The 24,019-nt window shown below is 54.8% G+C and overlaps 2 protein-coding genes across 4 annotated transcripts; one reads left to right on the plus strand and one right to left on the minus strand.

The window, feature by feature from the left end:
- The first annotated feature begins 476 nt into the window (after nt 1-476).
- Ltc4s (leukotriene C4 synthase) lies at nt 477-11,126 on the plus strand. Of its 3 annotated transcripts, none has more exons than XM_060363783.1 (7): nt 499-548; nt 4,507-4,658; nt 9,035-9,246; nt 10,222-10,304; nt 10,381-10,451; nt 10,543-10,624; nt 10,895-11,126. In XM_060363783.1, exons 2-7 carry the CDS (start codon nt 4,573-4,575, stop codon nt 11,060-11,062), a joined length of 702 nt encoding a protein of 233 aa, XP_060219766.1. In that variant the 5' UTR covers nt 499-548; nt 4,507-4,572; the 3' UTR covers nt 11,063-11,126. The 3 variants fall into 3 exon arrangements, with proteins under 3 accessions (XP_021507418.1, XP_060219766.1, XP_021507417.1); XM_021651742.2 differs by having other exon boundaries at nt 512-548; nt 10,205-10,304; XM_021651743.2 differs by lacking the exon at nt 4,507-4,658 and having other exon boundaries at nt 477-548.
- Nucleotides 11,127-12,383: 1,257 nt separating this feature from the next.
- Mgat4b (alpha-1,3-mannosyl-glycoprotein 4-beta-N-acetylglucosaminyltransferase B) lies at nt 12,384-22,451 on the minus strand. Its single transcript, XM_021651740.2, has 15 exons — nt 22,031-22,451; nt 16,735-16,920; nt 16,495-16,635; nt 16,273-16,406; nt 15,695-15,741; nt 15,321-15,434; nt 15,062-15,137; nt 14,799-14,913; nt 14,414-14,544; nt 14,129-14,236; nt 13,853-14,046; nt 13,366-13,444; nt 13,198-13,285; nt 13,007-13,119; nt 12,384-12,892 (listed from the first exon to the last, which is right to left on the minus strand). Exons 1-15 carry the CDS (start codon nt 22,125-22,127, stop codon nt 12,869-12,871), a joined length of 1,647 nt encoding a protein of 548 aa, XP_021507415.1. The 5' UTR covers nt 22,128-22,451; the 3' UTR covers nt 12,384-12,868.
- Nucleotides 22,452-24,019: the final 1,568 nt, after the last annotated feature.

The following is a 24,019-nucleotide window of genomic DNA, read 5'->3' on the forward strand; positions in this document are numbered from 1 at the left end:
ACTGTGCACATACAATAACATCCTAAGACCCCCAGACAGCTTCCTAAAGTGGTTAAAAAAAAAAAAAAGGAATCCAAAGGGAAAGTTGTCTGTCCAGCTGCAGCCATCCTGCTTCTAACCTCCACCTTCATCCAGATATTAACTTGAGTGGAATGAGTCATTCCAGGGGCAAAGGTCAGAAACTGCTAACAGCAGTGATGCAGTTGGGCAGTTCCCTTCCTGCTGTCTGTGTACTTAACTTTACAGCAAGCAGGCAGCAGATGCCACCCTGACGTGTAGATATAAGGCTGTTGTGTAATTCAAATGATGCTTTCTGTATGTCCCCATCTGGCTGCAATCCTGGTTCTGAGAATCTCCTGTCTCAATGTTATGTAAACACTGCTCCCCAGCTGTCCCCAGGTGCCAATAAAGCAGCTTACAGCCAATTGCTGAGCAAGGGAGAGAATAAGGCTGGACTTCCTGCCAGCCTGGGGAGGAGTTAGGAGAGGAGATAGGCCATTCAGCCATGGGCAGAGGTCCAGGAGACATCAGGAAGAAAGCCATAAAATGCAAGTATCTCTGGGGTTTACCTGGGAATGAAGCCAGACTGGCTTAGAGGGCTAAAAATAGAACAATACCTGCTTAGGTATTTTGCTGTGTAGCTTGATAAACAAATACCTGTAACTCCGGCCCCAGGGAGATCCCACACCTCTGGCCTCTGCAGGCTTGTGCGGTCATGTGCATATGCCCACATGCATACACGTAATTAATGATAAATCTAAAGAGAGAGAAAAGAAAGCCAGACTTGTGGTGCACACCTGTAATCCCAGCACTTTGGAGGAAGAGGCAGGCAGAACTCTGTGAGTTTAGGGTCAACCTGGACCCACAGGGAGTTCTAGGACAGTCAGGACTACACAGTGTCTTAAAAGAATTGGAGGACAGGGGAGATGACAATTAAACTGAGAGCAGCACATAGTCCCAGAGTTCCCTGCCTCACAAAAACAGGACTGGGACAACTGGAACTCTCTAGCTGAGGTTTGTTGATCACAGTGTCACCTCAATGTTATTTGTTCATTTTGATATCTGTAATATAGCTATATAACAGAATGTCCTGGTTTCTGGAAGCATTACTGAGTAAAGGGGAGGCATTTTGCCCACAAATTACCCTGAAGTGGTTCTGGTGTTAGAAGAAGGTATTCTTACAAATTTTAAGTTTAAAACTATGTTTTAAAATCTTTGTGGGCTGGGGTTTAGCTCAGTGCAGTGCATTTGTGTAACCTGTACAATGATCTAGGTCCAGCACCAGGGGCTACAGAGAGTACTCTGCGGCTAGAAGCACTTGTTGCTCTTGCAGAAAACCTAGGTTTGGTTCCCAGAACCCATTTGGCAGCTCTAAACCATTTGCAATCATTATAGGGCATCTGATCCCCAATTCTGACCTTGGCATCAAGCATGCGTGTGGTGCACATACATTCATGCGGGTGAAACATTCATACACATAAAATCTGAACAAATGATCAATGCCCAGCATCTACCCCACCCCACCTGTAAACACTAAACCTTTGGGGGGGGGGGAATGCAACTCCAACCTGACACCACAAGCAAAGTCCTCATGGATCATAGGCTTGAATGTGACAGACAAAATTACTGTTAATGTTTGGATCTTAAATGTTCCAAAAAGCACCATTAAAGATTTGGTCGCTAGCCAATGGTGCAACTGGAAGGTGGTAGAGACGGGGAGATCCGAGTGAAGGAAGTGAGCTGACATCAGTGGAGTGTGGCCTTGAAGAAGACATTAGGACCCACCTCTACCTAGCTTTGCTTCTTTTTTATGTGTGTGGGGGGGGGAGAGGGGTGATTGTTTTGGTTTTTTGAGACAGGGGTTCTCTATAGCCCACAGTCCTGGACTCACTTTGTAGACCAGGCTGGCCTCCAACTCACAGAGATCCACCTGCCTCTGCCTCCCCAAGTGCTGGGATTACAGGTGTGTGCCACCACGGCTGGCTACCTTTGCTTTGTTTTTTAAAAATTAATTTTATTTCATTCTTTACCTTATAGGTGTTTTGCTTGCGTGTGTGTCTGTGCACCATGTGTGTGCCTAGTGACCTCTACAACCAGAAGAGGGCATTAGATCCCCTGAACTAAGGGTTATAGATGGTTCTAAGAACTGTGGGTCTGAGAATTGAAACTGCCTCCTCTGGAAGAGCAGTGTTGCTGAGCCATCCTTTTTTTTTTTTTTTTTTTTTTTTTTAAGAGAGGGTTTCTCTGTATAGCCTTCATTGGCTATGCTGGAACTCACTTTGTAGAACAGGCTGGCCTTGAACTCAGAGGTTGGCCTGGCTCTACCTCTCTAGAGCTGGGATTAAAGGCTGTGCCATAACCCAGCTCTGCTGAGCCACCTCTCCAGACCCTATCACTGCTTCTTTAGCACCAAGGTAAGAATAGCTCTTCTCCTTCACCTTGAGGAAGGTAAGCATAGGAACTAGTTTAGTAAACTGGGACTTATGTTTTGCTATACATAACTCCTTTCTGATAACACTCTTGAGCAGCCTGAGACACACTCCACTCATATCAATGCATCAGGTAACTTGCTAGCAACGGGGACCTCCTGCATTAGGCTGTGCATTATGGGAAGGGACAGCATAAAAGCAACTGTCTGACCTAATCTATCAGTCAACATGGAGAGTCACCCAAACTACGAGCCTCAGGAAGAAACTCCCAGCAGTCACATGGGCCCTGCGGCATTTCCTCTCGTGTGGCTTGCTGAACTCTTGTAGATTATTCAGACACGTTTTACTGTTTTGTTTTCAGATAAAACTCATTACTACTTTGCAATCTCTGTGAGCTTTTATTTCATTCTTGAGTTAAGAGGTTGAGAACCTGGAAACCAGCCCTGTCCCTGCCCTTAGGTAATACCACACTGCCTCGCCATAAGCCAAAGCAACTGATGACTGGGTCTCACTCTGCAGCCCTGGCTGACCTGGAACTCACTAAATAGACTGCTCCAGCCTCAAACTAGAGGCAAATTTCATGTCTCTGCCTTCTATGTGCTAGAATTAGTCATTTAACATCAAGCCCTTTCCTCCTTTTAAAAATTTTCATTTATGTGTGTGAACGTTCTGCTTGCATCTATAACTGTGCACAGCCTGCAGAAACCAGAAGATATAAGCTTTCATGGAACTGCAGTTACAGATGTTTGTGAGCCACCAAGTGGGTGATGGGAATTGAACCTGACCTCTGCAAGAGCAGACAGTGTCCATAACCTCTGAGCCATCACTCCAACCCCCCTTTCCTATCTTTTAAAGATTTGTTTTTATTGTTTTATTTGGCTGTATCTGTGCACCATTTGTGTGCCTGAGGAGGTGGTGAGTCTCCAAGTGAATAGAACCCAGGTCTTTAACAAGAGCAACAAGTGTCCTCAACCACTGAGCCAACTCTCCAGCTCCACTCCTTTTCTTAAAATAGAAAGAAGAAGAAGAAGAGGAGGAGGAGGAAAATAAAGGTAGCAGCTCAGGTTCTCCAGGCTGGCCTCTTCATGTTTATGCCGAGGATGAACTTAAACTTCTGTCCTTCGGCCTCCACCTCCCTCCTGGTAGGATTACAGACAGTACGTGCCATTAGGATTGGTTAAGTATCAAACCTAGGGCTTCAGACATGCTAGGCGAGCACTCTCAGCTGAGCTGTACTCCCCAGATGCTTCGCTGATTTTCTTGAGCAGTTTGTCATGGCAACACAATTATGGAGCAGCATCAGATAACATGGGAGAGTGTTGTAATGGTCTGATAGGAAAAAAAAATTACTTAGCTCAGACACAAAAATTAACTTGTGAGGATTAAATTAAGAGTTTGTGTGTATTGTTTGATCCCAACACTCAGGAGGCAGAGATAGGTGAATCTCTAACAGGCCACCTGGGGCTACATAGTTGCGGGGTGTGGTGTGTGGATTTTGTTTGGGGCTGGAGCGGTGACTCCATGGTCAAGAGAACCTGCTGCTCTTCCAGAGGTGTTGGGTTCAATTCCTAGCATCCACATGGCGGCTTACAACTCCAGTTCTAGAGGACCCACTGCCCCTTTCTGGCCTCCACAGGCATTGCATGCACAAGGTGCACAGACACACATGCAGGCAAAAATCCCACATACGTAAAAGTAATTTTCAAAGACTCTACCTGCCTCTGCCTCCCAAATGCTGGGATTAAAAGTGTATACCATAGCCTGGCAGTGCTGCTGCACATCGAGAAAGAGAGAGGCAGGCAGATCTCTGAGTTTGAGGCCAGCCTGGTCTACAGAGTGAGTTCTAGGACAGCCAGGACTGTGCAAAGAAACCCTGTCTTGAAGGGGTTAAAAAAAAAAAAGTGTGCACCTGGCACAAAGCCCTTTCTTGCTCTGAGCCCCACTCACAGCTGGCTGCCTTTCCTCGTGTCTAAGTGGGTCCTAGTGGGATGCCCAAATGTGAAATCTGCTGGCTTTAGAGCTCAGAGGGGCCAAGTGATAGGCAGTAAAAGGCCCAATAATTTGCATTCCTTTTAAGGGGGCACCTGACACTGCCGGGTGGCAGAGTTCACGGAGAGGGAGAGCAGGCCTGGGACTACCCTGAATGTATGCAGGGTTCCTCACCCCCTGCAACACGCCTGTTCTCACCGAGCCTCCAGAGGATGCCGCATCGCCTGCCCAGCACATCAGGTGACATGAGGTTATCAGCGGAATGGCCCAAATAGATACTACAGAGTCTAGTTTCTCTGAAGTAGATGAGTTAAAATGGTCTTGAGGCATGTGTGGTGGGACACACGTGTAATCCAGCACTCAGAGGCAGGAGGATTGCTGAGAGTTGGAGGCCAGCTCGGTATTATATTGACTTCCAGGGCAGTCAGGGCAGTCAGATACATCCTGTCTCAAAAACAAAACTAAACAAAAAACCCAAACAAACAAAACAGGGGAGTTGCAGGGTAGGGTGTGACTCAGTTGGTACTATGCATGCCTAGCAAGCATGAGTCCATGGGTGTGATCTCTGCATCCCTTGACCCAGATGGACAGAAGAACCAGAAATTCAAGGCCATCCTCAACTACACAGAAATTTCAAGGTCAGCCTGGATGGACTAGACTCAGTCTTCTAACAATCAACAGGAACAGCTGTCAGCCTAACATGAACAGTTGTCGGCAAGACTGTAAACATGGAAGGCTGATCATTCCACAGGCAGGTGCGTCGTCAAGTGAGAAGAGATGGGGACACATTCGTAACTGAACATCATATTCAGCGACCACACACAGCCCTGCAGCTGGCACCCAGCACCCACTTGGCTGAGTCTGTGGGAGTGTACTGCTAGTAAGAGCCTCCTTGCTTCTTACAGGGGCCAGATGGTGAAAGAATTGATGTCAGGACGGGAACCACCCATCCTCTGCATCATTCAAGGGTGACTCTAAGTCTTCCTTCCTGGATACAATAATGTTTTGGAGTTTTTGTTTTGTTAATTCTTTTCTGGTGCTGAATATCAAACTCATGATCCTGTGTATGTGCTAAACAAGAGCTCTGCCACTGACCAAGTCTCACCATGTAGCCCAGGCTGGCCTTGTACCCACAATCCTCTTGCCTTCACCCACAATATGATTTCTGAAACCAAGTAGAGACTCTCCGTACATACAGGTCCAGATATGAGGATGCAACCAACCTTGAACCACAGCTGTCCAGAAAACAAAAACTTGTATCTCTTCAGGACACATGCAGAACCCTGGCCCTGGTCATTATTTCCCCAAACAATAAAAGTATTTCATAACATTGATCTTGTATTAAGAATTATAAGAATTATTAAGAATTATAAGCCATCTAGACATGGTTTAAAGTCCACAGGAGGGTGTGGAGGCTGCATGTCAACACTACTCCATTGTATACAAGACTTAAATGTTTGCAGATTTTAGCCTCCAAGGGAGTCCTGTCCCTGATAGCCAGAGCAGATCAAACTCTCCATAGTGAGTAGCAGATCAGATTCTACTTGACTGTCTTACTCTGCTACCTCTTAGTCTGAAAGTCAAGGAACCAAAGTGGAATTCGGCCCGTGTCAGGGAGGCCCTAGCCCACGAGCTGGTGAAGTGTCTTGCTGGGAGGATGCTCAGCTCAACTTAGGACGCATTATGCTGAAATGATACAGAGTGGGCTAGAGATATGGTCCATTTGGTAGCATACTTGCATGAAGCTCTGGGTTCAATCCCACATATCAAATGGAAACCAGGCATAAGGGGAACACCTGTAACACCAAAAAAAAAAAAAAAAAGCCAGACATTCAAAATCACCCTTGATTACAAAGTGAATTCCAGCCTGGAAGACCCTATCCAAAAACAAAAAACAAAACAAAAACAAAGGAGAGAAACACACACACACACACACACACACACACCACAAACCCAGTGTTGGGTCCCAACACAGGAGACCAGATTGAATAACGAAGACAAAGTATTGCTATAACAAAAGTACACACTACCAAAAATAGGTTTTGCGGAAGCAGCTGAAGGTCAGAAAAGGGAAGTTTGTGTCCAGGGCCACACAGACAGGAGTCCCAGGGCCCTGGTGTGAGAGACTTCCCTCAGAGCTCGTCGACTGCGAACACCACGTCTAGACATGTGACATAATCACAGACTAAGGAGCCGAGGAGCTTGGTTTGTTTGGCCTTTTACTAGGTGTCACTTCTCAGCTGGGATACGAAAGGGTTCAGCCATGACTGAGATCCTCCGAGAGGGTGGCAAGCCCAGGCTCACACCAGTGAGACCTCCGTCCGTGTCCTCCCGCTGTGCACACCAGGCAAGCATTCAGCTCCCCAGCTCTGCCTCCAGGCTTCTGCTCACTTCTTACTTTGAAACAGGGTCTTGCTAAGCTTCAGGTTTTGAATTGGTACCCTTCCTGCCTCTGGCCCACTGAGGGTCAGGATTTTAGGTGTACACTCTGTGCCCAATTCAATACTGGCTTTATTTTAATGATGATAACAAAAAAGAAATTTTGAAGATATGAATTAAAATGTTGATTTTTTTTCAACAAAGACTAATAAATGGAGTCTGGAAGTGTATAAAATAATTATACACCATGACCAAATAGCAACTGCAGCAAGAAAGGAAAGTTGGTTTAACCTTTAAAAAAACAAAACAGAAACAAGCAAACAAACAAACAAAAACAGCCAGGCATGATAGCAAATGCCTGTAATCCTAACATGTGGGGAGCTAGAAGCAGGAAGGTCAGAAGTTTTAAGTCATACTCAGTTAGGTACACTGTGAGTTAAAGGCCAGCCGAGGCTACATAAGAACATGAAACCTTACCTCACGCCCTCTCACCACACCCAATATACAGTATTGATTACAAAGACACCATACAGCATCGAGAGCGTGAAAAACAAAGGCCAGGTGCGGCAGTGCACACCTTTAATCCCAGCACTTGAGCAGCAGAGGGTGGACAGGCTCAGCAGAGCCCTCAGAAGCTGAGTAAACGCAGAGTCCAAGAGACAGAAGACTCAAAGAATGAAAGGAAGGGCGTCAAGACTGAGACCCTTGTCTCTGCCCTGAACATTTGCTAAGAGACTTCCTGAGAAGTTGCTGATATCAAGCCTCTGTTTCCTGTTGCCAGGCCAGAGAGAATGAACTTGGATGGGAGGCCATTCGGGCCTCGGAGGAAATGTGAGCTTGGCAGAGGAGGGCCTGAAGTAACACAAGGCATAGACTTGCTTATAGCCTGAGCCTGTGCGCACACCATACTCAGAAGCAGACACATAGATTACGTTCATTTGCTGAAGGGCATGCAGACAGGCACACACACCAGTCACATGGGCACACCAGAGCACCATGCCAATGCCTGGGTTCCAAACTTCAGGAATTTCCAGGTGATACTGGAGGGGAGACAGATGAGGAGGCTGCAATCCAGACAGCTTCAGGGAGGAAGCGGGTTAAAAGGGAAGGCAGAGCATAAGGGTGCAGCTCATTTTGCCTCAGAACGCCTGGGTCCTGTCCATATCTCTGTCACTGAGCATCAAAGCAAAGACCATCTTAAGACCCAACTCTGTCCTTGAGGAGCCTGCAGAGTCTCAGCTGGGAGATCTCAAATCTCCTGGGGGTAATGATGAACAAAGTAGATAAAAAGGACTTGGGGATGGGAACCCACAGGGACCAAGGCCTTAGGCTGGCCCTTGGGCTTGAGGCTGGCTGTGTGGCAACGGTACATCTCCCAAGGATGACCCTGATGTTTTAAGACTCCCAAGATATGACCAAGCTGGCTGCATAGGCAAGAGTTTGGCCTAGGACTTGGTAGTCAGGCAGTTAGCTCCTCAGAATCCGCCCTCTCCTGTCCTGTGATGGTTTGGGCCCTTTACCTGCGGTTCCTGCCATTCCTCTAGATCAATCTGGATTCTGCCACTGCTGACCAGATTCACCTCAAACCAACTTCATCAGAAAAGAGAAGTGACTGTTTCACAAGGCAGAACAGTCCAGGGATGCACACCAGACAATGGGCCCCTAGGACTTAACAACATGAGTCCTCAGCTTCTGTACTCTGAGCTTCCTTTCCCAAACTGCTAATGAGGTTTCCAGAACTGGGAAGAATCACTGTCTCAGGCAAATATGCTGCCCTAGAGACAAATATTCTCCCATAGCCCAAGGATGGAAGCTGTTATTCATGAGCCTATGAGGCTCTGGGGGTGGTAGGCCTCAGAATGCCTAAAGGAGCAAGAACACGGGGTAGGTCCGTTGTGGCCAGGGACACCTCGACAGCATTATGAAGCCATAGGGAGTCAGGAAGGCCAAAGCAGCACTATAAATAGAAAGTAGCCCTGGAGTGAGGTGCGGACGCAAGCAAGTTAAGGGGGGGGGGCAAGGGAGGGAGGGGAGTCAGGGCTGGGAGTCCAGGAGCCCAGAGCTTAAAACTGAACCCAGGGGAGGTCTAAATGGCCAGTGGGAGACTACGAAGGGTACAGGGCCCGCGTGATGTGGTAGCTGGAAACACCCAAGGCTAGAGTGGGTGTGGATGAGCAGCTTGAGCTCTGCCATCACAGGACTAAGTACATCTACCACCCTGGTTTCTACCTTCCCAGACTGGCCAGGATCCCTGCCTCTGTGGATACGGTCATGCCCCCAGCCCTCCCCGCCTCTACTGAGAAGGGGTGGGGAGTGCTGACGCTCTTCCTCTCCTGGGCTGGAGACTGGCTGATAAGAGCTCTGCAGCTAACTCTGCCTGTGGCTGGCACCATGAAGGACGACGTGGCTCTTCTGGCGACCGTCACCCTCGTGGGAGTTCTGATGCAAGGTAGGCTGGCTCCTGTCTGGGAGGTGGGACCTGCTCTCTGGCCTCCAGGTCCTGCCTTGGGGTAGAGAATGGGGGTGCTGGCAAGCCTAGGCCCAGGTTAAGGACTTTCAGCCCAGGCTCCTGGTGCCCAAGCCCACGGTCTTAAGAGCTACTGGAGTCTTGGGTGTCAAAGGGCCTAAGTCCCAGTGGGGGAGCCCACACTTCCTTGGAGTGGGGAATTAGCCCCGGAGGAGTGTCTGCAGAGGGGCACTGGAAACTGTATACGGGTCAAGGTCTAGAGGAGTACCCAGCCAAGGAGGACCAGCCCAAGGATGGCAAAGATTGCCGAAGGGCCACTGAAAAGCATGTCAGGTGTCTGCTTTGTGGCGGGGGCTGGTGTCGGCCTGGAGGTTTGAGGAATAGTGGGATAGCTAGGGGCTTAGGTTGGGACAGTCCCAGCTACAGGCATCTGGAGCAAGATATCTGCCAGAGTTAGGGCTAGGTCCACAGGGCAACTGAGACAAGAGTTTAGGCCATTGTTTGGTGGTACTGACACCCAAGCAGTGTGACCCTGGCCTAAGATAAGGTCCCTTCTGGAGGACTCTATCGGAGGGAAACCAGGGTCCCTTAGCAGGATATGTGCTTCCTTGTTCCTTAAAGAACACAGCTAATTCTGTCCTGGGGCACTCAGGGGCTAAAAGACTGGGGTCTAGACCTGCAGAACAGGGAGTTGGGTATTTGCGTGCGCTTTACAAGTCAAATAGTGCAGGAGCTCCTCCCACCCACAGGTGTTTCTGGCCTGCATCATCGCAGTCAACCCTCAGGCCTACTGGGCCTCTCCATTGAATATGGGGCAGGTGTGAGGAAGAGGTTAAACGGGGGTCGCTCAGGGAGAGACAGGGAGGAGAGGACTGAGGGACAAAACCCGCCCCAGGTGTCCGGGGCGCCACACCTGACTCCCACATCCCCGCGGCCGCAGCCTACTTCTCCCTGCAGGTCATCTCCGCGCGAAGGGCTTTCCACGTGTCGCCGCCGCTCACCTCTGGCCCTCCCGAGTTCGAGCGCGTCTTCCGAGCCCAGTGAGCGCGGCGGGTCCGGGCAGGTTCGGGTGTCAACCCAGCCGGTCCACGCGCTCACCAAGCCTGCCCCACGCAGGGTCAACTGCAGCGAGTACTTCCCGCTGTTCCTCGCCACGCTCTGGGTCGCCGGCATCTTCTTCCACGAAGGTGCGGGGCGCCGCGGGGGTGCCCTCTCGGGGGCGGGTGGTCCCCGGGTGGCGGCGGTGCGCGCTCACCGCGTCCCCCTTGCCTCTCGCAGGCGCCGCAGCCCTGTGCGGACTGTTCTACCTGTTCGCGCGCTTCCGATACTTCCAAGGGTACGCGCGCTCGGCGCAGCTCAGGTAACTCGGGCCGGACTTCCGGGAAAGCGCTACGGGGGAGGGTCGCCCGGGCGGGAAGCCGCTCCAAGGGTGGGAAGCGGCGAGCGGCCGCGGGGCTCAGGTGGAAAGAGATTGTCCTCGCGGACGGCGGGTGGGCGGACCCAGCTGGCGGAGCTGGTCTTGTCCGGTGGGGGCGGGGCCTGAGCCCGAGGGCGGGCCTAGCCTGAGGGGGCGGAGTCTGTGTCTGCGGGGCGGGGCCTTGGCTCTGCTGCCGCTGAACGCCTCCTGCAGGCTGGCTCCCCTGTACGCGAGCGCGCGCGCACTCTGGCTGCTGGTGGCGATGGCTGCGCTGGGCTTGCTGGTCCACTTCCTCCCCGGTACGCTACGCGCTGCGCTCTTCCGACGGCTCCAGGTGCTCCTGCCGATGACCTGAGGCGAAGGACTTCCAGAAGACTTTAGAGCGAAATGCTGGGGTGCCCGCCTCCGAATCTCAGTTTCTAATTAAAGTTCCCATGGCTGACGGGCCCCGTCAGTGTTCTCTGGGTCTGAGAGAGTCGCTTACCGCAGGCTGCGAAGCCTGGAAGGCCCCAGCCGGGAAAATGCAGCCGGGCTTTGGGAGGCGGCGAGGGCAGGCTTGACCCTCACTGTACTCTCCTCTAGATAGCACCTTACCTCTGCCTTGACATTTACTTCCAGACATGGCCATCCTTCACCCACCTTTCTGCACTTGGGGCTCACTTTCCTCCAAGCTGAGCCTCAGTTGTCAGATTCTTCCTTGTGTGCCTTCTTGTCCTCCACACCCAACCCCAACTTCACAACCAGAACCAGTCGGCCTTTCCCCAAGTGAGAGCCGGGTGCCTGTTTTCATCAGCACTAGATCTCCAACATGGGATGCAGATCAGTGTGTTTAGGACAACCCTGCAGAGATCCACAGCGCAGTGAGCATGACCAGACATATAGTCAGTGATAGGTTCTCTCAAGTGGGCCTCAGGTGCTTGAAGAGGGCCAGACTTGGGTAGGCCTACTGACAAAAATGTCTCTAAATGACTCTTAACCTATCTGGCCAGGGATAACGCTTCTCAGACAACGTGTGAAAAGGCCCTGAAGTGGGTAGGAATGGCCCATTTATTTTAGGGAGGATCACAGCATAACCAGGTGTTGTGGTTCACAGTTGTGATCCCAAGTGTTTGGGAAGCTGAGGCATAAATACAAGGCCAGTTTGGGCTACAGTGAGTTCCAGGACCCCCCGTCAGTCTCAGTCCCTCTCTAACAGTACCCCAACTCCCATACCAAGATCCTATTATATGAGACAAGAGGAGGAGGAAGGAGGAAGACACTAAGGACTAAGTGGGGGGCAATGACAAAGGTTGGAGGACACTCTCCCCCTGAGGCACTCGGGGGCTCGGGTCTGTGCAATGGTTGGGGTGGGTAATGTGATGCCAGCCCAAGAAGATGGGGGACACTCTGGACGGGGATTCCTGTAAGATAGGTAGGCACAACTTCGAGTGGATGAAAGCCCCTGACTCAGTGGCCAAGACCTTCCTGCTAAGTGGGCATAAGGTTGTGTTGAGCACCAGGACACCTGACATGGTAATGGGGGTCTGGACTCAGTCCTTGGCATGACAGGGGTCCAAGTCACTTTTACCGAGTAGCCTGCCAGTCGCCCCAAATCCCCACCCCCAGCAGGTTTGGGGGGAACCATGAAGAGAGGCCAAATACAGGCAGGCAGACATACACATGCCTGGCCAGAACTGGGAACATTCACGTATGAGGCACAAAACTTCATTAACCCTTTATTACAAGTCACGCTCTTATAGAAGTATATGCGAACTTACGTGAAAAAATCAAATGTATCCAAGAATAAAAAACACAGCACATAAAGTAGTGTATGCATTCCAGTGTTTGCGCCGCACACAGCGGCACCCAAGAAAAAGCTCTTCTAACGGCCTGGCTGAAGATGACCGGCCAGGGGCAAACAGCTCTGTTCAGTTCTTTTTGGGCGGCAGCAGGCCGGCCCTCAGGCACAGTGTGGGAGCCGCCTGCCTCTCCCGCGGCCCGGCGGGCAGGGGCAGCACCAGCTTCTGGGGCCTCCGGGCCAGCGGTGGACCCCAGGCCAGCCCAAGCCGCCTGCCAGGCAGAACCCTCCAGGTGGGGTGGACATGCCTGGTCCTCTGGGACAGCGACAGCAGCGGCGGCGGCGGTAGCAACACCCTCAGAACTGTGGGCTCCAGAGCAGGCCACAGAGCACCCTTGGATGCCTTCCACTTAGTCCGCCTTTTTCAGAAAGATCTGGAAGAGTCAGGCTCAGGATGAGCGGGGGTGGGGGGGGTGGGGGGGGAGGGAGCCTTGGGGCTTCTTAGGGTCTAGCTGGTTCGTCCCATCCCCGCACCCAGCCGATCTCACCTCACTCAAAATGACCCACACAGGAGAGTCAGTCTGGATGGAGAGGCGCAGCGCTTCGAGCGGGCCAAAGGCAGGGTCCACTTCCCCTTCCGCTACACCCTTGTAGAAGGAGCCTGCGGAGTACAGTGACCAGGGGTGAACACAGAAGCCACACCCCAAAGTCCGGCCCACACAAGTCCTGCCCTACTCACCGATCTGGAGGTAGCCATCAGGGCTCCTAGGGTACCGGAGGGTGGCCGAGCGGCCCTCCTGAAGAGCCTCCTTCTCTGACTGGGGATTCTGAGGGCAAAGCATTAGGGCTGGAGCCGCTGGCCAGAAGGGGGCGCCCTTAGCTCCCACCCACACCCAACTGTACTCACATCAAAGGGCAGCACCTCCACAGAAGTGTTGAAGAGCTTATCTTCCGGGTGCTCAATGTTCCCGCTTCGAAAGAAGAACCTACGGGCGCCAAGCAGGCCGGTGAGCGGCTGTAAAGGTGAGGTACTGCCCAGGCCCAGCAGAGCGGAAGGCCAAGCCCGTGCCAGAAATAGCCTAGGCGGGCCTCCAGGTACTAGGGGAGGTTAGGCCCCATCTTGGACAATCCATGGGCTGTGCGGGGCACCAGGGCGTTACCCTGAGACTATGGTGATGGGTGTTACTGAGTACCTAAGGATGTCCCTGCCTTAGTCCTTACAAGGGCAGGAAGTACTAGTACGGGTAATGCTTTTCAATGAGGAAACTAGACATGGTGGGGTCGGAGGATGATGGGGGTGGATGGGGATTATAAATGGGTACCTATAGACCCAGCAATATGTGCTGAGGCCTCTAACTGGTGTCCACCCTGTCCCCTCCCCAGGGGGCACTGACCGCTCAAGGCGCAGTGGCTGGAAGAAGCGGAAGCGGATGAAGTCTCCGGCAGCAGGGGTGAAGGCCCAGAAGAAATCCTCTCGCAAGTAGGCCTTCTCCAGGGTGAAATGCTGGTACGTCTTGAGGCTTGTGCTCACCTCTGCTGGCGGGTTCACGTGTTCCTTCCGCAGAGCGTGCTTTCCAAAGTCTTTATCCTAGGGAGCAACAGCAGGCATGAGGGCCACCCTCCAGCCTCGCCTCCGCCGTGCTTTGTGCAAACGCGGCGGCACACCCCACCTTCAGCTTCTGGATCTTGCCCGCCAGTGAGGAGTGAGTGCCCACGTGCTGGAAGAGGGACGGCTTGAAGCGGATCCGGAGGTTGGCCTTCTGCCTGTCGCAATGTTTCTGCAAGCAGACAGGTGGCTTAGGGTTCAGCTCAGCGCAGACACCAAAGATGGGGAGCTTTCCTTAGGAAAACGGGGCTATTTCCTCAGCCAGCGGTGTCCTCTCCAGGAACACAGTATGAGCTGGCAGCCGAGGGCCCCGCCTTCCCTGAGCTGGTTCCAAGTGTCCCCTGCTCACCGCATCCTTCTCAGGGTTGCAGACTTTCACCCACAGGATGTGGTCCAGGAGCCAGTCGATAGGCTTGTCTCGGTAGAACATAAGGATGAATTCCACAATCAGGCTCAGATCCAGTGACTTGAACATCTTCCCTGAGGGCAGGAGTCAGGGAACAGGCCCTGAGCGGGAAGTACTGCTAAACCCTATTTCTTCATTCCCGTGGGGGCCATGGGGAGTGTCTCACTGCAAACCTTGTGGGCAGACTTCGGGCCCCTGGAACGTCCTCAGACAGAGGGCACTTCCAGCAAGGCTCGCTAGCAAGGTACTGGGGCTGGGAGATGGTAGGTGGAATGGCACAGTAGGACTTTGGGGTCATCATCTGGCTAGCAGGTACAGCCCAGCCTACCGATAAAGCCCAGCTGGGAGAACTCCAGGATCATCCAGTCCTCAGAGGGCTGCTGCAGGGCAAAGTTCTTCATCGTGCTCAAGTAGTTGGGCTTGGCCACAATGTCATCCTCCAGCTGCACGGGGAGGGACAGACAGGAGTGGGGACTCAGGACCAGCAAAGGGAAGAAGCGGATCCCTCACCCAAGGGTGGGCCGCAGGGCAAGGCCAGCGACTCGGGTCAAAGAGGGTTCGGGGTAGGCAGGGTAAATGATTCTCGCTGACCTGCACGTAGTAAATGCCTTTGGACTGCGCATACATCATGAGGAAGCAGTAATCGAGGTTCTGTTTGGTCCTCCACCTACAGGCCAGGGGTAGGAGCCTCAGAAGCAGAGAACGGCCACCTGGGGCTACCACAGAGAAGCCACCGAGGCGGGAGGACCCACCCTGCCCACTCCCCACCCCACCCCCATCAGACACTGTCTGCCAAGGAGACAAAGCGTGGTTGGCACCCGGCACCAACAGACTGCTGGGACCACCGTACCTGACTCTCTCCTTGGGGTCGCCAAAAGACTCTCGAAGGCGGGTGAAGTCAGGGTAGAAGTGAGGGGAAGGGGAGATGACTTCCAGGAGCCCAGAATGGATCTCTGTGGGGAACCTAGGTGGGGGGAAGGCCCAGTAGGTGTGCAGCCCGCTGGAGAGTGCTCCTGGCCAGCCTCTAAGGCCTCTCGAAGCAGAGGGCCCTCCTCCACCAGCCTCTTGAAGCACTGGGCCCCAGAAAGGCCAAGGCCCTCACACACTTTCCCCGCTTTAACAGAGAAGGGAAGCCCCTCCCCACACAAAGCAGCCTGTCCTCGTAGGGGAGGCAGGTACCGGCTGCCCTCCCTCCAGCAACCTTTCCCAGTAGCCGGTACTCACAAGGCCTTGATGTTCTCTGTCACTGCCGATGTGTACTGTGGGTCAGTCTGTGGGAAGACCAAGTACACCCCTCTTAGCTACCACCCCAAATGGTCTGGGAGGGGGAGGGGCAGGAGGGCGAGTTTCAGATGTCCCGGGTGCCGGGAGAGATGGGGGCTGGGCCTGGCTGTGGTCACTTGGCCAGTGTCAGGGGTGTGGTGTGATGGGAACCAGATATCTAATTCCGCCACAAGGGGGCGCAAAGCTGCATTTTTTTTTTTTTTTTTAACTTTCTGTTTAGATGCATTTGTGAATAATTTTTTTGTTTTTGTTTTCTGAGACAGGGCTTCTCTGTATAGCCTTGGCTGCCCTGATCCTGGACTGGCTTTGTAGGCCAGGCCGGTGGCTTCGAACTCACAGCGACCCGCCAGCCTTTGCCTCCCTGAGTGCTGGGATTAAAGGGTGGGTCACCACGCTTGGCTCTGTGAATGAAACTTACGACTGCAATTCGGATTGTGGTCCCCCCACCACGCCTCCCGCGTTGCTACTGTGGGCCTTCCCCTCCATATTCTTGTATCCCCAGGTCCGGGGCCACTCGCCTCGGCGATCAGCACCACGATGACTGAGTCTTCCTTCTCCTGCGGGCTCAGCTCCGAGATGAGCGAGTGCAGCGTGTCCGTCAGGTACGAGTGCACCTCGCGCCGCACGCTGGGGATGCCCATCACCACGGACACTGCAGGGGCGCGGAGGGGTGATACCGGACAGGGCTCTGGGGACAGCCTCTCTGCCCGCCTCTCGCCCCTCCCGGGCCACGCCCATACCTCCGGTGCGGCCCTGGCCCACTCGAACCGCGGGCTGCAGGCTGCTCTCCTTGGCCAGAAGGTGCGGCAGGTGATGGAAGACGGTGGGCAGATGAAGCGCGTGCCTGTGCGAGACGTTCCACGGCCTCAGTCGCGGATCCTCTGGGTGGTTGGGAGAGGGTCGGGTCAGGCTCTGCCGGGCCTGAGAACAGCGCGGCTCAGCAGACCTCCCTCCAGCCACCCCACCCCGCTGGAGCTCACCTGTTAGGCGGCCCCAGGTGCGATTGCCTTCTCCTTCCCGCAGCGCCTGCCTCTCGGACACGGCCCTCTTGATCTCCTCCAGCACCAGGTTCAGCTCCTTGGAGCGCTTCAGGCTCTCCTGCTCGGCCGCGTGCAAACGGTCTCGCAGCGCCAGAAACTCGCGCTGGTAAATGTCTACCACGTCACCTGGTGGGGAGGTGAGGAGGGAGGGGACACGCGCGGGCTAACACCACCAGGGAACAGCTTCCTGCCAGACCCAGTCCCACAGCCTGTCATCACTGGACGCCTGTCTGTGCAACGGCACACCTGTAAGGCTGCGCCTGCCACACCCCCAGCTGTCATGGGACACCTACCAACCAGTTCATGTGCAGTTACACTGATGCTCGGCCTGGGGCTGAACCCCTCCGCCCCCCCAGCAAGAGGATTCGCATTTAACCAGTTATTCTGCAATGTGGATACAACGGGAGTTCAGGATAAAGTGGGAAGCGGGTATGGTCACCTCCCAGTCCTAAGCACAGGTTGGCACAGCCTGATTGAAGCTTCACCACTGCCTCCCAAAGTCCCCTCTTGCTTTGGCCGTCTGTGCCCCTTTGCCGGGAGTCTTGCTGGGATGCAGAGTCAAATTTATGGCACAAGGACACACACAGCCCTTCTTAAAAGAGCGCCTGACCCCGAGCCCTTACTTCTCTCCTGCCCTCTCTTCAGGGTTGGGATGGCAGACAACCCCATCCTTACGGCCCTCTGGGCACAGCCAGCCTCCTCTGACTCTTGCCCTAAGCACTGAGCCTGGGCGCAGGACCCACACAATGTGTTCCTGCGGGGGGGAGGGGCGGGGGGCTGCTGCTCCAGCATGGCTGTCACTAACTGCTCATTCACTGGCCTTTTTCCACCTCACACCCACCCCAGCCCAGTCCACCCTCATGCTCAGGTCAACAGATGAAGCTGACTAGCCCAGGGGCTGCTCAAACAGTCCACGGCAGGAGCCCCATCCCCAAAAGACCTGTGCATGCCACCCCAAGGGGAACTGTCAGAACCTCGGCTGTACTCCAGAGCTAGCAGCAGCAGGGGCCAAATACGAGCAGTACAGGAATACCTGGGACCCTGAGTGGAGCTGTCTGAGGGTGGAGACAAGTCCCCAGGGTGAGAAGCACCTGGCCCCATTGGTCTGGAAGGGATCAACAGCAAGACGGGAAAGCAGCACTGGGTGGCTAGGGGCCAGCAGGTCCTGCCAGCCCGGGCACTCAAGGCCTTTGGCTGGCTGGCCCTCTTCATTTGCTATCACATACACCTCCCTTCTGTTCTGTCAAATGTCTAGCTTCTGCACACGCCGTTTCTTTTGCCTGAATCCCACATCATCTGGCCTAGCCTTCGAGGCCTTGTCTCTGAGTCTAGGAAGCCTGTCCAACTCGCTTCCCATCCCCAGGCACCAAATCCTTGGCGGGGAAACAACCCCATAAGGACTTGGGGTGAGTTATCCCAATAGCCTATAAACCAAAGGTGAGGCTTAAGGCAAGTTGAGTCACTTCAGGACACACTTCCTCCTGGGAGCAGCCAAGTCAGAGGTCTAAGTACTACTTAAGTCACAGGTAAGTGGTGCAGAGGAAAAGAGAAAGGTTTGGAGACAAAGCCAGGGAGAGACAGAAGGGATTCCAATGAGGCATCCCTTATCTGAGCAACACACACCCACACCCCATCTTATACCCTGTCTCACCCAGGGCTAAGGTCCCAGGCTACACCCAGGCTTAGGGACAGCCCAGATGGGGGAACAAGAGGGAGTCAGGTTACAGGATCTGTGAGACTCAGAGCCGCGCTCAGGGGCCAGGTTACCCTGGAAACCTGACCCCTTGAACAGCCCAGCCCCAACCTCACCCTCCCAGCACTGGGCTAGCCAACAGCTGATCTGGTTGAGGACTAGAGGTGCCTGGGCCATCAGAGACAGCCAGGGAGGTAGTTCACAATGGCCTAGACAGACAGGTGCCTCCCTCAGCCTGGATGGGAAGTCCCTGCCCCCACCCCCACAGTGAAGCTAAAAAGGGCAGCCTGTGCCACTGGCAGTACCCCAGGCAGCCCTGAGATGGAGCCGTGGAAGGCAGCAGGGGAAGAAGTTAACACTGATCTGGCTCTTGCTTATGTTTCCAGCAGGCCGACTGTGTTCAGGAAGTAAGTTCAGCCTGCATTAGTCTGCCTCAGGTAGGTCTTGGGTGGCACTCCCCTAAATCATCCCGACCATCCGGGCCTGGGCACAGCTGGATCCCTTATCCTGGCCTCCCTTCCTCCTAAGGCCTGTGCCGTGTGTTTACCAGCAGGTAATGGGCCCCTTGGGTTCCTGGGCCTGGCTGCCACCCACATACCAATCCTGCTGTCAGGGCCCCACAGGCCCTTTCCTTAGCGGCCCCACCATATTGTTCTGGCCCCCTTCTGCCTGCTGTTGCTCCCTATAAGAGCCTGGTGGGCTTATGCCAAGTCTGCTGTGTGTTTGGGTGGGGAGGTTGTCCTCTCTATCCTTGTACTCTTCAAATGCAGGAACTCAGGCCATATGGCTACCTTCCTATGGGTTGTTCTTTCCTTTTTTTTTTTTCTTTTCTTTTTTTTCTGGTTTTTTTGAGACAGGGTTTTTCCGTGTGGCCCTGACTGTCCAGGAACTTACTCTGTAGACCAGGATGGCCTCAAACTCAGATGTCTACTGGACTCTGCCTCCTTAGTGCTGGAATTAAAGGTGTGTGCCGCCGCAGCCGCCGCCACCACCTCCACCACCTCCACCACCAGAGCTGGGTCATGGGTTGTTCTTAAAGCAGGGGACTTCACTAGACCATCCTGACACTCTAAATCTCTAGTGGGCTGGATAGTAAGATGGGTGAGTGATAAGGGCTTGGGGATTCCTTGGTCTCTTTGGGCATGTGGAGCAGGTTGGAATAGGCCTTCCTGGGAAGCAGAGGGCTTCGGCTTCCATCCACACTTTCCTATCCCAGGGAAGCAGGATGGAGCTGTCCTCAGGGAAGGACCTATAGTGGTCGTGGGAACTGTGCTGCCCTGTAAGCCGGCAATTAACAGGCCCTGAGGTCCACAAACTGCAATATGCCACCTGGCTCCCTCTCGGCAGAGAAAACAGATTTCGGCGCCAAGCTGGGATATAAACTTTGTACTTTGTACCTAGGGAAGGGAGAATAGACTCAGGGCCATAGGGAAATGTCAAGCCCAGGCAAAAAGGTCTGCTATGAACCTGCAAAAGGGCAGGAAGGAGAAGTGGAGAGTGGCAGGTGTCCACCCTGTCTCCAGGTCTTGCAGTCTCCAAGGACTCCAGGAGAGCAAGGGCCCATCACTGTAATCCAGTCCAGTGAGAGGGTGGGCCTGGACCCTGAGGGCTGTGTGGATCTGTCTCCCTGAGCTACAAGCTCAGCAGCTGCTTGGCTGAAACTACAGTCTGATCCCTGCAGGTCTGGCTGCTTCAACACATACAGCCAAGGTTGGGTTTGAACCTGGGCCCTAAACCCGACATCCATCTGGCCCAGTCTGAGTCTTTCCCATTCTTAGCTCAGACTTCTAGGGTGACCCCAGTTCCTGCTGGCTCTTTCCTCTCTGGCTCTCTGCCTACATCCTCCCTTCCGGTTCTTCTGCTCTTCCCCTAAGTACCAGGTCCTCCTCTCCTGAGCCCTGTATCCGCTGCAAACTGGAAACCAGCTCCAATCTAGCAGCTGGATGGCTGGCTGGACATGGCTTCACCATGAGCTTGCTACTGAGTTGTCTGCATGGAAGGATAAGAAAGGTTCACAGTCCAGAGCCCTGATTTCTAGACTCCTGGCCTTGCTGGACACCCTGGGAAACAGGGGCGGGCCCCGCCGCTACTGTCCATGTCCATGCCCACAGGCTCCAGGGCTTGGCCCTCAGGGGAAGAACTCTGCATCTGCACCCTACCCTTCTCTGGCTCTCTTGCTCCCCAGGCCCCCGGCATGCCAGTCTCCTGGTTACTCCCTCAGGAGGTATCCTGACATCAGATGGGGACATGTGACTGCTGTGGGAAGCACAGAGAAACCACTACCAAGGGAGGATGAGATGCAGGCTAATGGCCGTACCCACAATGGGACAAACGGATTCCATGGCTCCACTACAGCCTTCATAGCCTTTCATAGCCGCCCTCCCAAGGACTCAAAATGTACCCTCCTAGCTGATACACTGGACCTTCAGAGAACTCTTCCCAGCCATACCTCCCCTGAGGGCTCATCCAGTTCTACACATTCAGCCCTCGACACGTTCTCTCCGTGCCGGGCCCTAGGGAATATCTCCTCAGAGTTCCTGGCTTTTGATTCTCTCAAGACCAGTTAAGGCCTCTACCAAAACAGGACAAGTGCTGGAGAAGGCTGGGCTGGGCTGGAAGGAGCCTGGTGGCTGGAGTTGCACTTGCCCCATGCCTCTTTCTCCAGACCCATTTAGCATAACCTTGAGGAACAGAAAGCCTGCCTGAGGGAGGGAGAGGGCTAGTGGGCCTCAGCCTGGCAGGAAGACCAGAAGGCAGGAAGGAAGGAAGCAGCTTTTCCCAGAGCCTCCTGTGTTCAGGCTGGGTGGATCATGGACTCTGAGCTCCTCAGCTCAAACCATTTCACCCAGATCAGGAAGACCCCTGGCAGTGCTAGGTCCTGTGCCCCTCAATTCCCAATAGTGTCGACCGGGCCTGGAGGCTATAGTGTGAACTGGCCAGCCTGCCGAAGCCTCAGAGGTGTATGGGGAGCTGGGGTGGGTCAAGGAAACCCCACGGAGTGATCACGTATCAGGGTTTCTGGGCTAGCTAGTTGTTCAGGAGGCCCTCCAGAGAAACCCCGGGGCCAGGAGCCATGGAGGAGGCTGTGTGCCCCCAGGGAGCAGCGATCACAGGAGCAGGGCTCTGCAAAACACAGCAGCGGATGGGGCAGGAGGACAGACGCCTCGGCTATCACCTCCTCACCTGCCTCAACAACACGGTGCCCGTTCTCATCCAAGAGCCCGCCCCAGGTTCTGTGGGTCCGCCTGGTTACAACTACCTCGGTGACCTTGTGTCTCTGCCCCTCTGTGGGAACTCTGTAAGTCCTTAACTTGCCAGTGGGAGCGCCCACCCCCGGGCACGGGATAACCGCGGGCAGAGGCCAGTCCTGAGCGCCACACGGAGGCGGGGATCTGGTAACCGCTCGCTCCCCTCGGCCAGGCAGGACCAGGGAATTTCGTTCTACCAGCAGCAAACAAGTGGGGCGAGGATGGGAGGGGCTCAGGTGCTCCCGGTGCAGGCCTGAGCGGGCGGCGGCGGCGCGGCGGCGGGGTGGGGGCTCACCTTTCTGGCCGCTGAGCGCCGCGTACCAAGAGAGCGAGAGGAAGGCGCACAAGCAGAAGAGCAGCAGCGTCAGGAAGGTGCCATTGCGGAGCCTCATCTCCCCCGGTGCGCGGCGGGCGCCGGCGGGGCCGAGGCCGCATGGCCCGGGGGACCGGGACCGGGGCCGGGGCGCGGGGGCCGGGAGGCGGCGGGGGCCCCGGCCCCGGAGCGCGGAGGCGCTGCGGGCCCGGGAGAGGCGGCTACGGGCTGGGCGGGAATGGGGACGAGCCGGAGGGAGCCGTGCGGGCTGCTCCTCCGCGACGCGCGCGGCGCTGGCGGCCTCGCTCGGAGGCTGGGCCGGGGCCGGGGCCGGGGCAGGGTTGGGGCAAGGCGGCAAGAGCCGCGGCCCGGCTGGATCCGGGACCGCCGCCGAGTCGACGGCGAAGGGCGGGGCGGCCGGGATTTAAAGGGGCCGCATCACCCGCTGCCGCTGGGAGCACCGCGAGGGGCGGGGTAGGAGGCCAGCTCCCGGGATCCCGGCGGGCCCGCCTTGGGACCGTGGCGCGCGCATGGCATGGCGCGCCCTAAGGGAGAGGCGGTCTCGTCTCAGGGCAGTCGAGGCTGCGGTGGTGATGAATGAGGGTCAGCTACCGTGCGGCAGGGACAGGGGTCGGAGGTGCCTGCCCCCCAAGTCTCCTCTCGGGAAGAGCCCATGAGCAGCTCCCCACACCCAGCCCTTCCAGCCCTCCTCCCCACCGGGAGCTCGGTCTAGTCTTGGGAGCGGCCCGTTGTGGCGGAGCTGAGGTGGTCTCTGGCTAGCTGGCTAGCCGGGAGTGTCCGATGCCCTCTCCTGCGCCCACCAACACTCACTCCTCAGGACGTTCTCTGCTGCACCTCGGATGGTATGCTGCGGACCGGGGGAGGCGCTCCTACTCCATGGAACGAGGACAATGGGCCGCTCTCGGGAGCAACAGAGCCGTTGTTTGTAGGTGTGGGGCACACTCCCGAGCCCAGCCAGCTAGCTTCCCGGCGCCGTGGGCAGGAGTCAGGCTCAACCTGCAGTTTAGAGGGGCACCAGGTCCGCAGGGTAAGGTGGGCCTCTGGCTCCGATTTGTACAGCGGCCGCCTGAGACTTTATTGCTGGTCTGCACCTTCAGATAAGGACTTGTCCCCCAGGTCCTCCGCGGAACCAGGAACTGGACACACAGAGAAAGGGCTGGCTGGACCAGGGCAGCCTCTGGACATGCATTTTGGAAGCGCCATGTCTTTGACTTCCCAGCTTGGGTGTCACCGACATTCAAAATGGAACCAAACGCTACTTTGTAAAATGGAGCTACCTAAGAACGGAGTGGTTGCTGCTACGGAGCCTGAGTTCCATCCCTCATGATCGCAGGGCAGAAGGGGGTGGGGGAGAATGTGATCCCACATGGGGTTTCAGGAAAAGCAGAAGTGGTGATGGTTGACACGTGCGAGCACGGTGCACTGGCCCACACCCAGAAGGCAGCAGGATGCTTATGAGGTCTAGGCCAGCTTGATCCAGACAAGGCTGCATATAAGATCTTGGGGGCAGGGACGGGGTGGGAGCCACAGAAGGCAAGGCACAGCCCGAAAGCCGGTCTTTTACAGTTTGGAGTGACTTGGAGCAGGCTACAGCCTGATTTCCACACCTGATCTTGTTGGAGTTCTGAAGGCAACTGTTCTGGATTTTGTTACTGTGTTTCCACAGGAGTCTTAGTGTTGCAAAGAATAGCAGGTTTTCATTTTACTCACATAAAGTCTTAATTTTGTTAAAAACAACAACAACAAATAGTGGAGCCGCTATGGTGTGGTGCAGGCTTCTAATACCAGCGCTTGAACAGCCGAGGCGGCCGGCCATGGGGACACAGTGAGCCGTCATTCCCTTCTCCCCCCGAAAAAAAAAGGTCTGGGGTCAACTTGATATACAAAGAAAATTCAAAATTCTCAGCCAAGTAGAGCTAGACAGTGGAACCATCCTAAAAACAGTAAGGC

This window comes from Meriones unguiculatus, chromosome 11 (genome assembly GCF_030254825.1).
Source record: "Meriones unguiculatus strain TT.TT164.6M chromosome 11, Bangor_MerUng_6.1, whole genome shotgun sequence".
Lineage (NCBI taxonomy): Eukaryota > Metazoa > Chordata > Mammalia > Rodentia > Muridae > Meriones > Meriones unguiculatus.

Bases quoted from the DNA above. Each gene is read 5' to 3' on its own strand.
- Ltc4s (XM_060363783.1), top strand. From the start codon at position 4,573: ATGTATGCAGGGTTCCTCACCCCCTGCAACACGCCTGTTCTCACCGAG. The intron at 4,659-9,034 runs GTGACATGAGGT...CTACCTTCCCAG, and splicing joins TCGCCTGCCCAGCACATCAG to ACTGGCCAGGATCCCTGCCT. The intron at 10,452-10,542 runs GTGCGGGGCGCC...TGCCTCTCGCAG, and splicing joins CGGCATCTTCTTCCACGAAG to GCGCCGCAGCCCTGTGCGGA.
- Mgat4b (XM_021651740.2), bottom strand. From the start codon at position 22,127: ATGAGGCTCCGCAATGGCACCTTCCTGACGCTGCTGCTCTTCTGCTTG. The intron at 15,435-15,694 runs GTGAGTACCGGC...CCCCCCACCTAG, and splicing joins ACAGAGAACATCAAGGCCTT to GTTCCCCACAGAGATCCATT. The intron at 14,047-14,128 runs GTGGGGTGTGCC...GTTGCTCCCTAG, and splicing joins GCAAGATCCAGAAGCTGAAG to GATAAAGACTTTGGAAAGCA.